The sequence below is a fragment of the Ailuropoda melanoleuca genome, chromosome 4 (assembly GCF_002007445.2).
Source record: "Ailuropoda melanoleuca isolate Jingjing chromosome 4, ASM200744v2, whole genome shotgun sequence".
Classification (NCBI taxonomy): Eukaryota; Metazoa; Chordata; class Mammalia; order Carnivora; family Ursidae; genus Ailuropoda; species Ailuropoda melanoleuca.
In genome coordinates this window covers 120,021,760-120,042,690 of record NC_048221.1, presented here as the reverse complement: position 1 = coordinate 120,042,690, position 20,931 = coordinate 120,021,760, and the positions used below count along the sequence as shown (strand labels likewise).

At 52.1% G+C, this 20,931-nt stretch overlaps 1 protein-coding gene across 1 annotated transcript in view; it reads right to left on the bottom strand.

Moving 5' to 3' along the window:
- Positions 1 to 20,931, bottom strand: part of GALNT14 (polypeptide N-acetylgalactosaminyltransferase 14) — a 224,200-nt gene that overhangs the window by 79,480 nt on the left and 123,789 nt on the right. Inside the window, exon 2 of the mRNA XM_034657296.1 lies at positions 13,432 to 13,601. Within this exon, the coding sequence (XP_034513187.1) occupies positions 13,432 to 13,601 (170 nt within the window). The remainder of the gene's footprint in view (positions 1 to 13,431; positions 13,602 to 20,931) is intronic.

Here is a 20,931-nt window from a genome sequence, read left to right as displayed (position 1 = left end):
CTCGCCTCCCTCCAGCACAACCTCCACACGCCTCCCCATCCCCCACACTCTCATCTTCCTATCTGGGGCTGCCTAAATTACAACCCTTGTGCCACCCATGTCATCGTCCACCACCACACATCTCATGGGACTTACTCCCCTGTTTGCGAAGCCGTGCTGTCTTCTCCGTGGGCACANCCTAGCCTCACCTGGTTCCTTGAAGCCAAGCCCTGACCGCATCCCAAGGCCTCCCCCTCACACTAACCCCCAGCCCCTGCCCCGCAGTTCCCCTGCCTGAGTCTTCCAGCCCTGCTAACCCTGTCCACTCGCCTCCCTCCAGCACAACCTCCACACGCCTCCCCATCCCCCACACTCTCATCTTCCTATCTGGGGCTGCCTAAATTACAACCCTTGTGCCACCCATGTCATCGTCCACCACCACACATCTCATGGGACTTACTCCCCTGTTTGCGAAGCCGTGCTGTCTTCTCCGTGGGCACAGCCCACTTTTCTACTTCTTTATGTTCTTAAGGGCAAGTTAGTCAGCCAACTGCAGTCCATGTCCTCATCTCTAAACAGGAATCGCAGCAAGGCTGCTGGGAGGCTGAGCTGGGAGAACACAAACAAGGTGCCTACCATGTGCCAGGGGAATAGTTTGATCAATAAACATTGGCTGCTTATGGTCCCGGATTTATGGGCTAACATGGAGAATCCTTTGTTGAGTGAGAGTGGTTTTAAATTTCCCATGATTGGATTTTCACCCTCTGTTTTGAGGATTCTTTCCCACACCTGTTCTCCCAAACACTCGTGTTTTCAGTAGAGAGTTTGATGGTGAAGCCGGTGAGGTGCCTTTGGGTCCACAGTCCCTCAGAGGGTAGCGATGAGAGGCTGAGTGTCAAGCACACTGTTGGAACACCTGTCCTAGGTTGCTCCAGGTCTTGGGGGGAGACTGATGTGTGCCCCTGGGGAAATGAGTGCTCACATGTCAGCACAGGAGTAAGGAGGAGCGGCTGAACTTAGCCTGAGGGGGTGAGACGCCTTCCTGGAGAACAGCTGAACTTAGCCTGAGGGGGTGAGACGCCTTCCTGGAGAACAGCCTCCCCAGCCCGCCCCAGGTTCCTGAAAGATGGCATGCCCTGCGCAGGCAGAGCAGCAAGGTGAAGAGGCACGAAGCCTTGAGCATAGTCAGGCAGCCGCAGCTCTGACTGGCTGGGGTGGACCTGCCTTCTGGAAGAAGTGAGCCAACGACATTTGAAAGATTTCAAATGGGAAGCCAAGTGCCTGCATTTGGAAAGCTCTCTGTGGAGGAAGAGCGGAGGACGGACTGGTAAGGGGCCAGAGCCATGCTGGAGGGCGGTGGGGGCTGCTGCAGTCACTCCAGGGAGAGGGGACAGCCACTGAGGATGGCAGGCAAGGCCAGGCTCCAAGGGCTATCTAAGAGGCAGACTCAACAGAATGAGGGTGGACAAGTCGGACTTCAAAGGTTTCGGCTTGGGTCCAAGGTCAACAGTGGGACCTGTCCTGTGATGGGGCAGGTGAGAGCCAAGTGGGTGCCTGCTGTCTCGAGAAGAAGTGCAGGCGGGCTTGGTGAGATGTGGGGGAAGGACTAAACGATGTGTCCTGGGGCGCCTGGGGGGCTCAGTTGAATGCCTGACTCTTGATTTCGGTTCTGGTCATCATCTCAGGGTCATGGGACGGAGCCCCGCATTGGGCTCCATGCTCAGCACAGAATCTGCCGGAGATTCCCTCTCTCTCTGCCCCTCCCTCTGCTCTCTCTCTCTCGCTAATAAATTAATAAAATCTTCTAAAAAATGTTGTGTCCACATGATGAATCAGGGCAGACGTGGCATAGCAGGGAAGCAGGAGAGTAGACGGAACGACGTCTGTTCTGGCTGGCGTCACAGTCAGGGTGAGGGTCACATGGGGGCAGAAGGTGAGAGCTGTCCGGACACCCGTGCTTCAGTCAAATATCAGGGGTCCTCCTACTGCATCAGGTTCACCAAGGACAACCGGAGGGGCATTAGCCGATCCTGCCCTTGCTAGCCCAGACGGAACCCCGGCTGCTACGTGACTCCACAGGTCCCCCCTCTTCTGTCACATCGTGCCTTCTTCAGCTGCTTTTCCAGCCGCCCCCAGGCCCACCGCTCGCGTCACTCCATCCCACTGTCTGTCACCCTGGCCAGCACCGGCTTTCCACAGCCGCCCGCCCACAGCTGTCACCTCCTCTGCTCTTTTCATCTGCTGTCAGACACAGTTCTACTTCCTGGCCCCCGGCCCTGAAATCACTCCCTCTGCTGGCCTTGGCTTCTATCCCCACTATTTTAAAAGTACACATTTCACCAGACGGGCATCGCGATTGCCTCATTGCTTATTTTGCGCTCCGGTTTTTAAAGTTAAGTTTGACATTCAGGCAAGTGAAGTGTTTCGGCGCCAGGAGCCGAGGCTGAGGCAGGAAGCTCTGTGCAGAACTTCTCTGCCCGCACCCTCTCCGCCCCCGCACCACCCTGTTCCTGCAGCACACCCCAGCTCAGAGGTGGGGGACCGGGCGCAGAGCCAGGACCTCTCCAAACTCATTCACGTAGCTCCTTGCTCCTTCAGGGCTGGCCCCCTCTCTGTCCTGCCTCCCGGACCTGCTGCCGAGCCGTGGACAGATCACAGGGCCTGGTGCTCACGGGTATCCTGGGGCTCAGACCCGTCCGACGACTCACCGCCACAGCTAGCAGACCGCGCTGACTGGGGGCTAAAGACTGTGCTCAGCATCCGAAATGGATTATTTCGCCTCCCCATGATGGCAACCCTGGCTACCATTACTACTCCCATTTCAAGACGAGGAACTGAGGCTTGGGGAGTTAAAGTAACTCACCCAAGGAGCAGCTGACAACCGGCAGACAGGCCTGATCTTAAAGCTCCCAGGGCTAGGAGGCCTGGCCCTGCCACTCACTTAACCAGCTACGGGCCTGCACTCCGTTTCCTTCCCTGCTGGATGGCGGTGACCCCTTCCCCCCAAGGGCTGCTAAGAAGGGCATGTGACAACACTCTGTGAAGTCTCCTAGAGCCACAGGGTGTGGTACTCTTATTCTGAGCATGGCCGAGGTTCAGCTTTTACTTAGGAATTGTGCCAGGTGCCCGAGCCACTCAGGATGTCCTCGGGCCCGTTCTGCCAGCCCTGTTTCTTTCTGGCATTAGAGGCGCAGAGGAGTGGCCCGTCACACCAGCCGATGGTTCCCTGAAGTGCTGGGGGCGATAATGGTAACCCAACATGACAGCGCTCTGCGTTATAAAGGGGAAAAGTTCACATGTTCCAATCCTTATTCTACGCTGAAAACCGTGGGCAGGTCACCAGTTTTCAGTCAAGCTGCCATCCGTGTGATGTGTCAACTCCAGGAGCAAACAGCTTTGCTGTTAAAGGGCAAAGATGGTATCAAAGCAGATCATGTTGGCCTCTCAAGCCAGGAAGAGGGTCTGGTGACTTCGCCCAGGGGAAGGCATGAGGGCCCAAAGAAATGGACAAGACGGCAGTAAAGGACAGCTGTCGTGGTCCTGCAGGCCCCCGAGTCTCCTTAGGAGGAGAAGTGTGTGAGGGGAAGGATTCATCCAGGGCCATGGGGGAGGGGAGGTGCTGCAGAGCTGGAGGGAGTCGTGCTTCTGGAAATAGCCTCCAATCAGATTCAGTCCCTAAGTCAGTTCCTGCACATTCTTACCAGCACAAGTATTTTCAACTGGCAGACAGGGCTGGAAGTGACCTTAATAAGCATCTCTGAGCTACTTCTCTCTTCTTACCCGTGAGGAAACAGACACCCTGAGAGCTGAAGGGTTGGGCACTATCTTAGGACCCACGGCTTCTCATGCTCCGTCTAGTGGCTTCCCCCCATTTTACCGCACACCGCCACGCTGCGGGAGAAAATGTCAGAAACACTCAGAAGAGAAGCAGGTTATTGAGGACAGACTAGGAGTCAGGCTTTGTGCTCGGTTCTTGGGCAAAGGGCCTAGAAAGGGGGAGAGAGCAGGTGTGAAACACTTGACTCGGGACTGGAGTGGCCCATGAACTTCTGAAAGGTGCTCCACCTCACTGATTGGTGGGGAAAGGCAAAGCTTCACCCCTGGAAGATACTACAACGCAGCCTCTCCAAGGCTCAAGTGAAACAGACAACAGCCAGTGACTGACCACAAAGATGGCGAGCCACTGGAACTCTCACACACGTACACGGCTGGTGGGGTGGAAATGCGTGTTCACCAAAAGCCAAGTACAAAATGGATCACAGGAGCACTGTTCGTAAGAGCCCCACTATGGAAAAACCCCCATGAGCATTAACAGTAGAACAGATACATAAATTGCGATAGACTCATACAAAGGAATACTATACAGCAGTGAGAATAAATGCAATACACCTCGGAAAACGTGGCTCGATTTCACACGCATAATTTTGAGGGAAGCCAGACATACAAGAGCACATACTGTGTAAGTCCAGTTATGTAAAATTCAAAAACAAACAATGCTAGTCTATGGCGTTTGAAGTTGGGACAGTGTTACCCACAGTGGGGAGTAGGGGCAGGGACATAAGGGTGGTTCTGGCAAACTGAGCGTTGTCTTTCCCTTGATGGAGGTGCTTGATGTAGGAATGTGGGCGTGCTCTCTCTGGAAATTTCTTCAAGTGGTACATGTATGAAGTGTCAGCTTTTCTGTATGTATGTGGGACTCTGATTCAAAATCTACCTAAGATGAAGAGAAGTTCTGGGTCTTGTGGAATACTTTGGTCTTGCAGGGATATTTCAAAAGCCACCGAAGTGGAAGGATTCAATAGAGCCCATGAACTAGAGGCAAGAGCCACAGCCAAACTCAGCAATGCTTTCTCTTCCCCTGAGCACTCCAGCTGTCCTGGTGCCCCCAACAGCACTAAAGAGAACACTCCAGAATGCAGAATGCAAGTTCAGGGTCTACTCTTCAGCCTTCTGCTTTCTTAAAAGTTTATACCCCAAAAACAATGGGGAAAAAAGGATAATTTAGAGGAGAGAGCAATGATGCCACATTCCCTTGGTGTTACTGGCCCTGAATGCATAGGCCAGTGCTTGTTTTCTTTCTTTTTTTTTAAATAATATTTTTTATTATATTATGTTAGTCACCATACAGTACATCCCTAGTTTTTGAAGTAAAGTTCCATGATTCATTACTTGCGTATAACACCCAGTGCACCATGCAATATGTGCCCTCCTTACTACCCATCACCAGCCTATCCCATTCCCCCACCCCCTCCCCTCTGAAGCCCTCAGTTTGTTTCCATGGACGGGACTGGAGGAGATAATGCTAAGCAAAATAAGTCAAGCAGAGAAAGACAATTATCATACGGTTTCACTCATTTATGGAACATAAGAAGTAGGAAGATGGGTAGGAGAAGAAAGGGAAGAAGAAGGGGGGGCTAAACAAAGGGGGAATGAACCAGGACTTGTTTTCAAGGCCAGCTAAGGGAACTTTCTTCCCAGGGGGAGTAGCCCTCTGGTGAGAAGGGACGGGTGGCCTGTGGAGGGCAGTAAGGAGTTCCCAGTCATCTAGCCGGCAGATTTGCCTCCTTGGGGAATCTAAGCTCCATGAGAGCCCGTGTTTGGACTGCTTGTTTACTGATCTATCCCGACGTGAAAATGAATAAAGGAAACCTCATTCAATATACAGTCCGTCAGGAAGAAGGAAGATTTCCTCCCACCCCGGCAACAGCAAGTTGCCTTCACCTGCAGCCGATGAGAAGCTGTCACCACTTCAGACTCTCATTTTCCTCCAATGCACGTTTGTTCAGGACGACCCCTCCAACTTCCTCCTTTCTCCTACAGGATGATGCTCTCCCCTTGGGTCTCCAGACTTGCCTGTGGCCCCCCAGGGTTTGTATGTCCCAAACTGCAATTTTTCTGCTCTTCCTGAACAAACTCATTTGCTGCTCAACAAACTTTGTTGTTTAATTTTTAAGGTGGACACCTAATAACCTAAGACTCAATAATTTGCAGGATAACTCTGCAGGGGAAATACTTAATTCCAAATTAGTTTCCCAATCCTGGGCCCTGAACACACTTCTCTGTGTCTTTCCATATTTCCTTCCGTATCTCCTTCCTCGGCCAACACATAATAAAGGCGGGAAGCCCTGGGGGGAGGGAGGGAAATGTGTCTCCAGAGTTGGAGCCATTTAGTGCCTTTCAAAGGCACACAGGTTTTCTTGGCCTTGGCAACAGAACACAAGAAACTACTGACTCCGTTAGCTAATTGAAATATGTTCTATCCATGCCTCCAAGCAAAGCTCAAACAGAAGTCTCAAACTACCTGAATTGGGAAACAGAATTCTCACACATCATCCCTTCTCCTTGCCCTACAAGCACCAGTAAAACACACACATACACATACACACACACACTCCGTGAACTTGGACATAATATGGGCTTCCTATTTGGGACAGAATATATACATATATATATTTACATACATATAGACCTAGAATCTGAAAACTTGATTTTGAGCACTGACTAGCTGTGTGACCTTGGACACGTCCCTTAACCCCTCAGCCTGATCTCTTTACCTAGGAATATGCTAGTCTTGATCTTCTGCCCAAGTCTTCATACCCAGTACTAAACCCAACAGTCAGACAGGGCAGATTCCTTTTCCAGATCCCTACCAGCTCCTTTTCCTTCCTGACCAGTTCTTGCTTCTCTCCCACCTCACCCCAGAAGAAACTCCCCAGCATAAAACTCAGTATGTCATCCAGAGGATGCCAGTGCCCTAAAGCCAAGATCCCACATCACACTCTATCCCCTTGGCCCCACTTCAGTCTAAGATTGGTTTTGGACATTGCCTACCCTTCTTTGGGGGTGGGGAGTGCATCACTGCCGCCTGGCACAGTTCCGCTCGGACCTACCTTGGTACTCCCCACTGCCTCCCGCCTGCCTCGGCAGAGCTCCATTGACCCAGGACTGGCCAGGGATGCGTTGCAGAGGACATCTGCCAGGGTCGCTGAGATGATGAGGCTATGACAGGATGAAAGTCCGAACATTTCAATGTTGACTGAACTGACTCTAAGCTCCTTATCCTGAATTCAAGACTTGGCTACAACACGACCCCAAGTTTCCTATCCAGAATTATTCTCCCCTCCATCACCCACACTCCAAGGAAATTGGACTGACTCCTGCAAAACAATGTGGCTCTCCCACCTCCTTGTCTTTGTGTATGCTGTTCCTTCAATCTGGGATGCCTGCCACCAGCTAAAATCCTACCTGTCGCCCCCAATTCCAGCTCAAATGCCATTTCCTTCAAAAAGCCTCAGCCTCCCATCCAAGTGTAAATGCCTTCTCCTGGGTAGGCCAGCTTAATGCTGTTTTGACTTTTTTACAGGAAAGCTCCTAATTCATATGGTTTGCTCCATGGCCAAGACAGAAATAGCGACACCAAAACCAGGACAGGGCGGGAGATGGGTACTTGGAAATCGAGGACAGGAAGTCTGTGCATTAGCTCCAGAATCAACAATATGGCCTTGGAGCAATCCACAGTTGAGCATCAGGAATCAGTCCCATGTGCATTTTCTCCATAGACCATGAGCTCCCAGGGAGTGGGGACCAATTTCTAGCATAGAGCTTGGCATGTGGTTAGTGCCCAATAAACGTGTCAAGTGGATGAATGAATGAATGAAAGAATGGGAAAATGAATGAATGAATGCTATGTACAATGTCAAAGCTGGTGGGAATGAGCTTAAACAAGGTGTGAGAAAACATGAGTGAAGGAGGTTCGTTCAGATGAATTCTCATCGGCAATTTTCTTGACTGGTCCCCTTTCAAAGGCTGAGATGCTGCCTCTTTGGGAAATCTGCCTGAAACTCACAGAGCAGGCAGTGGCGGAGGGACAGGGGTAGCATGCAAGGACCCTGGGGACCAGGAGTGGAGGGAATCTTGGCTCAGAAGCCCCTCCCATCTCAGCCTCTGTGGCTTCTCTTCCCCTCCTGTGCTGATGAAAACCCACTCCTATGCCCTGCACGGGTACTCAGATAGCCCCCCAGGGCAGCAGACCAGCTCTTCCGCAGAGCACTCCTAGGATGTGCAGAAACTCATTCTGCTGCCCCCTTCCAAGGCTCCCTGGGACTCCGGGATGCTCTGGAGTGAAGCTCACTCACGGCTACTATCAACAGGCTCACAAACTCCTGTATTGAAAAATGGTGCACAGGAGGGACCAGAACGTAGCAGATGGGGAGAGCATGTTTGCAAAAGCTAAGTGTCTGTGATGGGTTTCCTCTCTCCTCCCCTCCGCCTAGATGTGGAATCACCAACTCTGTGCTAAGCTAGTGGAATAGCCTTGACTCTGAGGGAATATGAACATTTTTTATGCGTAGCCGTTCCAGCCGTAAAGATTTTTATCCTATTACTGCTAAGTGACGAGTACAAGGAGAGAAATGATGATGATCTTCGGCAGCCATTCCAACTGAGTAAATACAAGGAGGGAGACACGCGATCCCAGACTGGGCTGCTGCCCCTTCATTTCCTAGGTTGAAAAGGAGCAAAGGAAAAATGTCTTCCTGGTGAGATGTATCGAAATGTGGAATTTTCCCTCCAGGCAAGCGATGGGTATCCCACTGTTTGAACCATTTAGCACTGCCCTGGACAGAAACTGGGAGAGCAGGCTGAGGGGAGCAATCAGACCCAGCCGGCCAGGAGGAGGTGACCTAATGAGGCTTCCCAGCCATAAGGCCTTCCAGCTCGTGGCTCCTGGGCGCGGTCCACCCTGCCACCTGCTCCTCTGCAATCACAGCAACCCCATAATAAGTATTGCTAGGCAACAGCAAAAATATACATTTGCTTTATCAAAATATTGCCTCCCTTCTCCACGGGTGTGCCTCTGTTGAATGGCTTCTCATCTGCCAGATGTTTTACGTGCTCCTTGGATGATGGCAAGCCCAGCTGTTGTCACCCAAATGTGGTGACAGTGGTGGGGGCGGACAACCAGAAAACGAGGACTATTTGTTGGACCAGTCAGTGCTTGATAAACTGGAGAACTCGCCTGGGAAATCTTCTCAGACTCACCCCAGCTAGACGCTGTCCCTTCCTTCCACTGAAACAGTTACTTACGGCGCACAGTCGCCATTCCGATACGGCCACTTCTTCATCCGCGTGACCCCAGCGGACCTCGGCGGGGCCCTGGGAGTTAAGGCTCACGTCTGTGTTCACAGGATTGTGGGTCTCGGGGAACAATGTGGCACTAGGTTCGCCCGATGCCAGCGCAACCATGAGATTCCCACGGAGGCGGGTGGGAGAGCTGAGTACACGGACGTGGATACATCTAGAATGAGAAGACCGACCACAGAAGAGTGCACTGATGGGTAAGCTACAGCAACTCTGCACTGATGAAGCTTCAAGGCCATCTAGTCCCATGCAATGAAAGAACAAAGCCGAGAGAGGACGTGCAGAAGGTCCTGCAGAAGGCCACTGCTGGGCACCTGGTCCCCATGCCTTCCACAGGCCCTGGATCAGGGATGAAGAAACTGAGCCACGGCCAAGAAGTGTCGAAAAGCCAATGACAGCAGCTTTCCATCTCAAGACTGTGAAAATGTCACGTGTTAGGTCAGGGATGGGTGGGCGTGAGAAGGTTCGGTTGTCAACCCTAAAGGGCGAATGTGCCAGGGATCCATTTGAAACCACAGATACTCACTTTCCAAACTAGCCTGAACGTGGACATCACTCACTTCCCACCCCCCATAAAGCATGGGAACAGGGAGTTCCAAGTCTGCCTCCTCACCTTGGTCATTCCACTCTCCAGGTCAACCGGACCCCTCCACAAAATACCCTGGGCTCCCTGGCACGGGGGACCGAGAGAACAACGTGACGTTCTATTCTACACGGGGAAATGAAGCCCCTGGCCTCTGTGGGGTTGCTTTCACTCAGTGCCGGGCCACGACATGCTTGGGAGGGCTTCCATACTGCCAATGCGTTTGGTTTTTCCACCAGCCCAGATGTCTGTCGGGTAAAAACTTCCACAGCCCTGTCTCCCTCCCCCCACCCACAGCCTCCTCCAGCCTCATGGCATCTTCGGATTCCTGAACGATGCTCCCTGACACCGGCCTCCCAGCAGCGTGTGCTCTAATGCTCAGCTAATAGTTTGGTCTTGGGCACTTGTCCACACGCATCCTATAAATCAGAATCCAATTACGGGGGTAAGAAAATTGGAAGCAAATTTAATAAGCTCAGGCCACTCCCCCATGCTGTTTCTTCACTCTTCTCTTCCTGGTAATGAGAACTCCTTTCACGGACTCTGTTCTCCTGCCTCCTCCCCTAAAGCGCCCGGGGATGGAGGGAGAGGAGGCCGGGGGCTGCTTCTCGGTCCTCTTCCCCTCTTTGCACAGAGGCAGATGGGAGAAAGCAGTCAAGTGTCTTTGCAGATTTCCCCTCCCTCTCCTTTGTTCAACAAATGTTTCTTGAAATTCTGGCACACACCAGGTGCTGTACTAGGTGCCAGCAAAGATGACCCCTAGAGGGCGGAGGGCCTCGTTCTGCTGCTGGGGCTGATAATGCACGTGGACGTTTCAGTCTTGAGAACTCAGACAATGAGCGGGGCTGGCCCTACAGCAGGGGTTCGCTCTCACTGCAACTCTGCCCCTCCAGAGACATCCGGCAATGCCACAACATGGGGGGCTACTGGCATCTAGTGTGTGGAGGTCACAGACGTTCCCCAACACCCTACAATGCACAGGACAGCCCCCACGGCAAAGTATGATGCAGCCCCAAATGCCAGCCACTGACTGACTCCCTGGACAACAGGAGATAGGTCACCAGCAGCCACAGCTGGTCAGAGCTGGGGTAGGCAGGTCCCAAGAAGGACCCCAGGGCTCTGTCAGCCCAGGCAGGCTGGCCCCACGCATTACATCAGGATGAAGTCAGGATACAGGAGCCTGGAATCACAGGATTAAGGGACTTAGCCGGTGGTTTTAACCTCACAGACACCGATTCCCTGGGAAGCGAGGGCTGGAAGGAGGAGATCCTGTAGACAGAAGGTCAACCTCCAGGGGGGCCCATCTGAGGGAAGCACAGTGGGCTTTGCTGGCAGTCTCTGGAACTCTCGATAGCATAAGAGTGATCTGCGCACAGGGTCAGCCCCATACCACACTCAGCCTGGAGGTGGCTGACCTGGTTGTTAGCCTCTGTTGGCGCTAGCCTGGGGCTCTGCACACAGTCCGTGCTCAACAGTCCTGCCGTGGCTGCCTGGTCCCACGTGCCTGCCCTCAGTCCCAATCCCCCATCCTCTCCTCTTCCTGCTCTTTCAGACCAGGAGCCACAGATCTGAAATTCTCTGAGTCACACAATCCCAGCTCCCACAGGGCAAGGTTAGTGCCCAGAGGCAGACATATGGCTGATAGACTTTTCCTCTTTGTCTTCCCAAAGGGGGTCTTAGATTCCATCTAAATCCTCTCTGCCCCTCTTGCCACCCTGCCAGCGATCACACCTTCTACCAGATACAACACACTCGGAGAAGGCCCCGAACAGGACCTGGAAAACTCAGATCCTTGGGGATGGTCTCAATGCCTCCTACACAACGCGCACATATGGCTGGCCCTCATCATCCACTTTCATTTCTGCCTCTCAGATCACAGACGAGGGTGATCACAGAAATTCGTCCCACTCAGGGTATCGCCTGGAACCTGCCTGCTCAGTGAATCCCCCACTCCATGCCTCCCTTCTGCAGGTGGGAGAAGGCTCGTTTCCTGGCCGGGAGGCGACCCTTCGTCCTTCTGGAGGGTCTCACCATCTGGACTCAGGACAAGGGCGGCACCACCTGCCTGAGACCAGGCGGGCTTCTCAGCGTTCTCCCTATTCTCCTACCTGTAGTCTCTGCTCAGGGAAATAAAATTACCTAATTCTTTTTAAAAGATTGTATTTACTTATTTAAGAGAAAGAGCACGAGCCGGGGGTTGGGTGGGGTGGTGTGGGCAGAGTGAGAAGCAGACTCCCGGCTGAGCAGGGAGCCCAAGGCTGGGCTGGATCTCAGGATCTCCAGGATAATGACCTGAATCTAAGGCAGAAGCTTAACAGACTAAGCCACTCAGGAACCCCCAAATTATCAATTTTTAAAGAATATTCTATCAGATGCCAAGGACCAGGTTAAGTGCTGGGGAATTCTGATAACAATACTTCCGACATGAAGATTTCAGGCCAGCAGCATGGAGTGTTCGAGGTACAGCCAGTACCCCAGATCTCTGGCTGTGGGGACTTCCTGCTGCTAACAAGCGTCTCGTGGGTACCTTGAGGGGACTGTTCAGTTTGCAGGCTCTTGGAGTCTTCTTCTGAAGACTTCTGAAGCCACAGAAGCCTTATAGCTCATGGCCCTGGCATTATTTCTATGGGGAAACCAGGGCTCTGGCTCCTTTCATAAATGGTGGTGATTAACATAAGCCCCTCCATGGGATGCGTGCTATGTAAGTCGAGGTTTCTGAGTTGTACAGCCTAGTTGGGGAAACTGAGTCCGCCCCCTTCACAGACTGACAACTTAAGCACCACCAGATTGACCAGTGTCATAAGTCATGACAATTCTTACCACCCTGCTCATAAACCCCAGAGTCCACAAGCAGGTACCCACAGCCCCAGAGAAAGACAGAAAGCTAAGAAGCTACTACCAGTCCTCCAGCCTCTCAATGTAACAAAGCCTTCAAGCCCCTTCCCCCCAAACACGCCAGTCTGCTATTTGGAGCTGGGGAAAAGTGAATTTCCCACAGGAGAGAGAAACACGCCCCGGTGGGCCTTTGGCACAGCTGGGCCTCCCAGTTGTAGGCAGGGAGGCCAGCACGGAGGAGCTGGGGTTGACACGGACCCGCTCACTCAGGCCTCAAGACGAGCCAAAGGGCTGTTTGACTCTAGGAAGGATTGGTAATGAGGCAACATGCCTTCACAAAGGCTCTTTCCCCTTAGAAATAAAGCTTTCTGCATTGTGTCAGGCAAGACCTCTGCAACCCACCGGAAGGGGTGGCCTGGCGGCAGGCGGCGATGGCAGAACGGAGGCTGTGTGAATGGGCCGCTCCGAAGCAGACAGCGGTGGCATGTGAGGAAGCCCAACATCTCGAACAACAAACTGTGCCTGGGCTGTCGGAGGACACGACCCCTCCCAGCGACAGAAGAGGCCACCAACCTGACTTCCCAGGGGTCTGCCTGCCCTCCCCCCATCTGAAAGCCACGCCAGGCCAGGCCAGGGGAATCTTCCAGGGAAACCAAGCCCAGGATACAGGTTCTTTAGTGCTCCGTGATTTCAGGGTGGCCACCGCGTGAGGGGGCAAGGTGCAGGTGAAGGGGCCTCCCACGTTCTCCCTGGAGGTGCTCGGGGACGGCTCACAGCGGTGAGTAGCACAGACAGCATCAACTACCATCCTGCCTGCCCCAGCTCCTGGCCTGCCGTTGCTCCGTCATGAGCACGGGGAACAGAAGAGAGCACCAAGTGGGAGCACAGAGAAGTACCTCAGATGGCGGGTGTCTGGGACGGCCCGGCTGCTGGAGATCCGCTCGCTCTCCCGCTGGTTGAAAGCGTACAGCTTATAGGGATCGTCACCGACGCGCCACTTCTTGGCATTCAGATACTGCCGCTCATCAAACTGGTCCCACTGGTCTTCCCAGTCAGCGTCCAAAGTCTGCGGAGCACAAACGGCAAGCCAATGAGAAGAGCTCCCAGCCCTCCTCCAGCCTTCTCTGTCTGTCGCTGCCCCACGGCAGAGAACAGCTTTTTCCCGGCCAAGTTTAGCGCAAGGATGGGCTAGGGGTAAGAGGTTAATAAAATCTCAGCAACAGTGACAACAAACACAACAACGCAAGCAGGACAGCTGCCATGTACTGAGCGCTATGTAGGAGGCGCTGTGCTAGACCCTTCACTCACTCCCCGTGCTAGTTCCAGGAGGCGGGCAGTGCTCACAGCCCCACGACACAGATGAGAAAACAGCCTTCATGGGCAAAGCACCGTGCTCAGGATCCCAGCACTAGGAAGTCGGCAGGGCTGGGACTTGGGTTCCAGTAGCCTGAGCCCACAGGCCACTTCGCCAAGGTAATGTGAGAACACCCGGCTGAAAAGTGCCGGCACCATAGCTGGCACGTAGCAGGTACAAAATGACGGTATGACCGTCGTTCCCGCCTCTGCATAGGAAGAGATGGGAAGTCGGCGATCCATCTATAACAGTGTGTTCCCCACCAGATGGATGCCGGCGTGTCCCCTTCTTCCTTCAACCCAGGAATCTGTGATTATTTTTTTTTTTTTAAGATTTACTTATTCATTTGAGAGAGAAAGAGCATGCGGAGGGGAGGGACAGAGGGGGAGGGAGAGAAAGAATCTCGAGCAGACTCCATGCTGAGGGCAGAGCCCGATACAGGGCTCCATCCCTGAGATCATGACCTGAGCCAAAACCAAGAGTCGGACATTGAAGCGACTGAGCCACGCAGGCACCCCTAAATCTGTGATTATTTTTCACATGCGTCAATGCAGGAAAAAGTAATACCCTCACCGTACGTGGAGACAGTACGTTAGGACGTATAAGGTAGCTTCTGTATTCACGGTCTTGTTTCATTCTCACCAGACATTCTGTGCTGAGCTGGGAAGACAAGTTCTCACCAAAGTTCTGGGCTTGTCTGCACAGATGGGACCATGGCCGAGCCCAAAGCTGAACTCAGTGTCCCCGACCCTCCAGTGCATTCGCACGGCAGAGACCACGAGGGGATTTGCACAGGGAGGGGATGGCTCCTGCCCAGAGCCAGGCTGCCTCATGTGTCCCGCCCACACCAGCCCAGCAGCCAGGCAGAGACTCTGCACAGCCAGCCGGAGCTTGTGGGCTTCAGAGCCTCCACGTGCTGGATGCTTCCCTCCAAGGCCCCTGCCCAGCAGACCCCTCGGGGAGAGCCACTCCCCTCTGATGAACTTTCAGGTTCATCAAAGCAAAAAGAACTCTGTGTCTCTGGGAAGAATCTACGGACCAGGCTCTGCCCTAGAATGTGAGGGCTGGGACCCTAGGGCTAGCAACGTCCCCAAGGATGAGATGCTCACTTTGTGTTACTGACCCCTAGTCCCTGTGCACGTACGAAAAGCTGCCTGGGTATCGCCCCTCCCTCCGCCAACCGGGGTGCCCTCCTGGATGTGGGGAACAAGACAGGAAGGCCCAGGGCAGGCTCCGCAAATGGCAGGGCAGGAGCTCCACCCACAGAGGGCTCCAAGGGGTGGTTCGCCAGCGTGCACATTTATCTCACGCACCACTCGATCTTATCTGGTAATTGATCTGTCTCGCCCGCTCTCTCTCTTTCTCTGTTATCTCCTTTTGAAACAGCATTCTCCTGATAATAGCACAAAACGAAGCTTTGGAAACCAGCGATTTTTATCCAATAATTGATTTTATTAACGTCCTGGGATACTGCTGCTACACAGGGGGTGGGGTGTGAGACCCCCAGCCTGTGCTGTTCAATGTCACAGCCTGACAGCTGTCACCCGTGCTTAGAACATCACCACAGGGTGACCCTGACATCCTGGGACCCTCTACCATCTCCCCCTGGGTCATTCCCTATTAGATTCATTGCAATTCTCTCAGTCAGTGGTGAGCTCCTATAAAGCTCTGTGCTACAGAGGGGAGATGCAGAGATGGAAGGTCCCAGCCCTCGAGGGGGTTGCAAGGTTGCAGAGAGACATGCATGAAGGCACCTATAACACCTATAACAGAGAAGTGAGGGAAGTGGGGAGGGCTGCCTGGAAGAAGTGTCAAATCAGTTGGTGCTTGAAAGATGAGCAGGGAGTTTGCTTTGCTTAGGAAGAAATGGGAGAGGAAATACATGTGTAGTGAAAACCCAGATAAAAGGCAGGAAGACCTGGAGGAGGGAGAATGTGTTCAGAAGGCGGCTAGCTCAGGAATGGGGAGGCCAGAGTGTGGGCTGCAAAGAGCGAGTGAGTGAAAGAGAACTCTGGAACACAGCTGGGTCTGTATGAAGCAGCTCAGGTGGAAGGGCCTCTGGCCGCACGTGCAGGACGAAGTGGACGGAAGAGACTGCTGCAAGGAGCCTAGATGGGAGGTGAGCTCAGGAATCGAGACTGGTGGGAAGGGAGACCTGCACTGCGACGGTGCTGGGGCACTTACGAACGGTTCCAGGCATCAGCTGGAGAAGCAGATGGAGGGACAGGCCCTGGGGAGGGGCTGGAGAAAAGGCAGGTAAAGACCTCTTGGCTTCATCCTGTGCTCTCTATTCACACCAGATCAGGCCCAGGGCCAAGAGGGCATAAGGCTGGGTAGTTTGCTCGGCTAAGCAATCACCACCCTACGGGCAGCAAAGCATCCTTGGCAACCGTGGTTGAATCCACCTCCTTGGGGAGGGGGCCATGGGAACTCAGCTGGGATTCTGGACCCCAGAAAGCCCATAGCCAGAGTAACAGCCTGGCCGGTGAGAAAAACTCAACAATCAGTCAAAGCCTCCTTGGAGGGACCGCTCCCTCCGACGGTCACGTGCACAGAGTGGGTTCACACTTGGCTGCCCTGAGATCCACTGGGGGAACTCCCTGTATTGGGAGTTTGGTTTTCCTACAATATCTGGGTGTATTAAATAATAGTGACACTGTGCTTAAAATACTAACGCTACCATCTGAATAGCAATTTCTGTTTCATAAGGTGGCTCACACATATTGCCACAGAATGCACACACAGCCCCATCTGTACAGGGAGGGATTGGCATCGAGAGGCTCGCCGGCTGCCTTGCCCAAGCTTGATGGCTAGAAAGTGGAGGGACTGCTGACTGAATCCTTCCCGAACCTCCCAACACCTCGGTCTGTTCTACCACAGAAACCAGTCAGGCGCCTGTCCTCTGCTGAGAGCGAATGGACAGAGGAGCTCGGTGGGGGCCATGCCCACGGGAAGGGCCAGCCACTCTTTCCCTGCCGGTCCCCAGATGAAAGTGGCTATGGCCCTCCCAGGATTTCTGAAGGGCCCCAGATTCCCCCAAATACTTTCAGTACTAATTTGGAGTTGACTTCCAAGCTCTTCAATTCACAAGGCCCCATATTCTGGCTTTGAGGGTCCAGAGGAAGGCACATGGTATCCATGCTTTAGATTCCTTCCTTCCTGGCTCCAGTGACCACCCGGGACAGTGCCTGAACACGCACGTGCACCTTCACAGGCTTTCCTGTTACGGGAAGAGATACTGCTCTCCCAAACAAGAACGCACACCCAGGAACCCACACAAGGTCCCACCCCAGGGCTCTGCCCCCTCCTGTGTGGCCCCCACCACCACCCATGGCCCCCAAGCAAGATCTCACTTGACTCTGACCAGACTTACTCGCTCTAGAGCGTGCGCATTTCCAACCGTGAGCGTGACGCCACACACAGAAAACTAAGACCATTTTTTTAACAGAATGTATCTGACTACATCAGCCAAAGCCCGCCTTAAATAACTGGGCACCAAAAATGAATGCTCAGAAGCACATCCAAGTGGCTTTGTTTCTTTCCTCCCACCACATTTTCAAGAGACACCCTAAGTCCCCTTTCCTCCAACCTCCACTGGCTTGTTCCTCTCATTTCTCTTTCAGACTGACTATTCGGCTCTAATGTTGTTAGAGCGGAATATGGGGCTCTCTATGATTTCAATGTTTCTCTCTCTCTCTTTTCTACCCGGCTTCTAGTTCTCTCATTGCCCTAAGTCTCTTCTCCCCCCTCCACCGCCCATTAGAATGAGAAAATCTCTATCCCTTGAAGAAAGTTCTACCCTATTCTGAACTGTGCTGATCCTTAATAAAACTCCTCAAATGTACCCTATGATAAAACAACTAACACTTTGGGGGTACCTACCACGGGTCATAAACATTTACATCTAATCCGCACAATCACAGATGCTAATTTTACCATTCCCATTTTACAACTGGGGAAACCAAGGCACAGAGAGATCAGGTGACTTGCCCAATATCACACAGGTAGTAGGAGCTCTAGCCGGGGTTTGAACCCCATGGAGCCCGACTCCACTCCCATGCTCCTGACCAAGAGGTGACACTGCTTCCCAGAGCCTCCCTGCCATTTCCTTGGACCATCTTCAAAGACTACCTATGTGTTTCCCTACGTGTACTCCCATCACTTTTGTCAGCCAAATTCTTTCTCTGCAGAGGGATGTCCCCCCTCAGAGGATCTCTGCACCCCTTTCATCATCACCCCACCGGTCCATCACTCTCCCTCCTAGATACCCAGTCTCCCCCCAGCCAGGGCAGGAAGGGTGCAACTCCGAGGGCAGATTGCTGCAGGAAGGTTGGAAGGTGCCAGGCTAACACACAGGAGGTCAGAATTATAAACAATGATAGAACTTATTATTTAAAGATGACAGAATTCCTCTAGCCATCCAATGTTTGACATGCCAGCATAACATTCCAGTGTCCAGTGGACGTTCCTCCTGGGTCCAGCCAGGGACAAAGAGGTCCCAAGGAGCCTGCTCCAAGCTTCAAAGGCCTGAAACTTCTAGAAGTCTCCTTCTAATATTAAACCAGAATCTGACCCCTGTCAGAAGCAAATGTAAATCCTATTTGGAGAAAAGCATCTCCAATTTAGATCCTCAGGATTTCCACAAAACTCACAGAAAGGGGAAATCAGAGTAAAAAAAAAGATCAGGGGGACCTGGGTGGCTCAGTTGGTTGAGCGCTGACTCTTGGTTTTGGCTCAGGTCTGATCTCAGGGTCCTGATATCAGGGTTGTGAGATTGAGTCCCGTGTTGGGCTCCATACCCAGCACGAGTCTGCTTGTGTTTCTCTCTCCCTCTCCCTCTGCCCCTCCCCATTGCACTCTCTCTCGCTTTCTAAAATAAGTGAAATAAATCTGTTTTCAAGAAAAGAGATCATAGACGGAATCTCTCACTAAGTGAGAGTTAGTAGAAACTATAAACAACAGATTTAGATCTTCCAAAGACTTCAGATGCAGGACTTATAGATATGAAACAAAGCATAACTATAGATAAAATGGTTAAAATATGGAATGAAAAGCTAGCAAAGAATGAAAGTTTACTGAAAAAGACCTGAGCATCACTTTGGGACCTGAAAAAGTATAATAATGATTGACAGTCAATATCAAACAGGCCAAACAGGAAAGTTTACCATTATCTACAAAGATTTTTCACTGGAATGCTACATTGGTATTACCCCTGTGAGGTAGGCAAGCCAGTTGTGTTGTTCCCATTTCATGGGTGAGAAAACTGAGGGTCAAGGAAACAAAGGAGCCTGCTTAAGACCACAGAGATAGTGAGTCCGCTACTGAGACTCTAACCCAGGCCTTCCGGCTGCAAAGCTCACATTCCTTCAACATCGCCAGGAGCTTCATTTATCCAGGGCCACTTTTTACCCCCTTGCTGGACAGTCATAAACATGCAGAAGTAGTTTCTCACGTCAGTATTATTCTAATGTCCACCCAGCTGGGGATGGGCCTTATTTTCCAAGGGCCAGTCCAGAGAGTGAAGAGGACAGCACAATCTCTATGTAAGTCCTGCCCAGAGTGAATGGACTAGAAAAGGAATGTCCCCCCGCCCCCCCGCCAAACGCCAACAAACGAAGAGCTGCCCAGCCCTTCCCTCGCTCACCTGGGCTCATGGCAAAGGAAAGAGCTGGAAAATCCTTTTCCCTCATCTAGGGACAGCACATCAATTATGGATTATTAGATAAGATCTTCATTTTAATATTTCCACCATGTATTATCACCTCTTCCTCTCACTGGAATTCTGTCTTGGGAGTTATTTAACTGATGTGCAGAAATCTAAATTTAATTTATTATGATCTAACTCACTCTAGAAGCCAAATTACCCTGCACTGGAGAAGGATCAAGCCAATATCCCACTTGGCTTTCTATTTATCTTCTGTAGGGTTTTCTCTCCTTCTCTTCAGTATTCATTTTATCTCGGGTGCTGGTAATAAATTTAAATTTTCCTCAGAATTAGGCAATTGCTCCTTTAATGCTGTAGTCTAATGGTTAGTATTAATTATACAAAAGTCACTCCTTAAAGAATGTGGAGGATGGAATAGACATATCATGGTGGGGAAAAGGCTATTTCTCGGACCAAACGAGGTAGCATGTAATCAGCAGGGATGAGTTTACTCTAGCTCCTTCCATCTCTTCCCTACTTTCCTTTCACCCGCCGCCCCCATCTTAGAGTCAGGTGCCTACAAAATGGATCTGCTGGGAGCTGCTTGCTACGGCCTCTCTGAGCCCCTGAGAGGTCTGCCAGCCTGGACGCCATGCATAGAACCCTCTCTAATGCTGGCTTCTTTCTCCATCAGTTAATGTCACTGAGGCTCTGACAGCAAGAGCCACCACCACCCAGCTCTCTCCTGCCTGCCACTGCCCCCACATACGCACACCCTCTGTATCCCAACCGCACACTACACACGAATACGGCTTTGGGGGAGGCTTCGAGCTTTCTGGAAGAGGAGAAGTTCTGATAATTATTATAATTGCCTAAAAACTCCAACTGTGAAATATAATATGATTAATGGAATGGACAGCAGCCCAGCTTTTGTTTCTGGAATAGAAAAAACACAAACTCACCAATTGGGACCTAATATGAAGATTAATTTGCTCACTAATTAGCATGAGAGGGAGGTACCAGGGAAATTTAAGTCTGCGTGACTGGGGAAGAGGGCCTGGCTCCCCCACAGGTGCCAGGGTGCGCGAGCGCTCATGCGGATGTGTCTGCTCCCTTCCTGCCCAAAGTCCTATAAATTCCACCACCAAAGACTAAACCCGGAGCTCCTTTATGTGGACAGGCATCTCAAAGAGCTTACAGCTTGCTTAAAGAATCCTTCCCAATTGATGGTAGGCATGAGCACTGAGCAAGAGCTGGCCCTACCCACGGCATTCATTTCTGCATCCTCTTGTGTTCAAAGACTGAGCAGTAAGCCAACCCCTGGAACCCCAGAAGCCTCGTCCCTTCCAGGTCTGGAATCCAGAGAGCAAGAGATCAAGAGGGGAGAGAGCCAGGTTC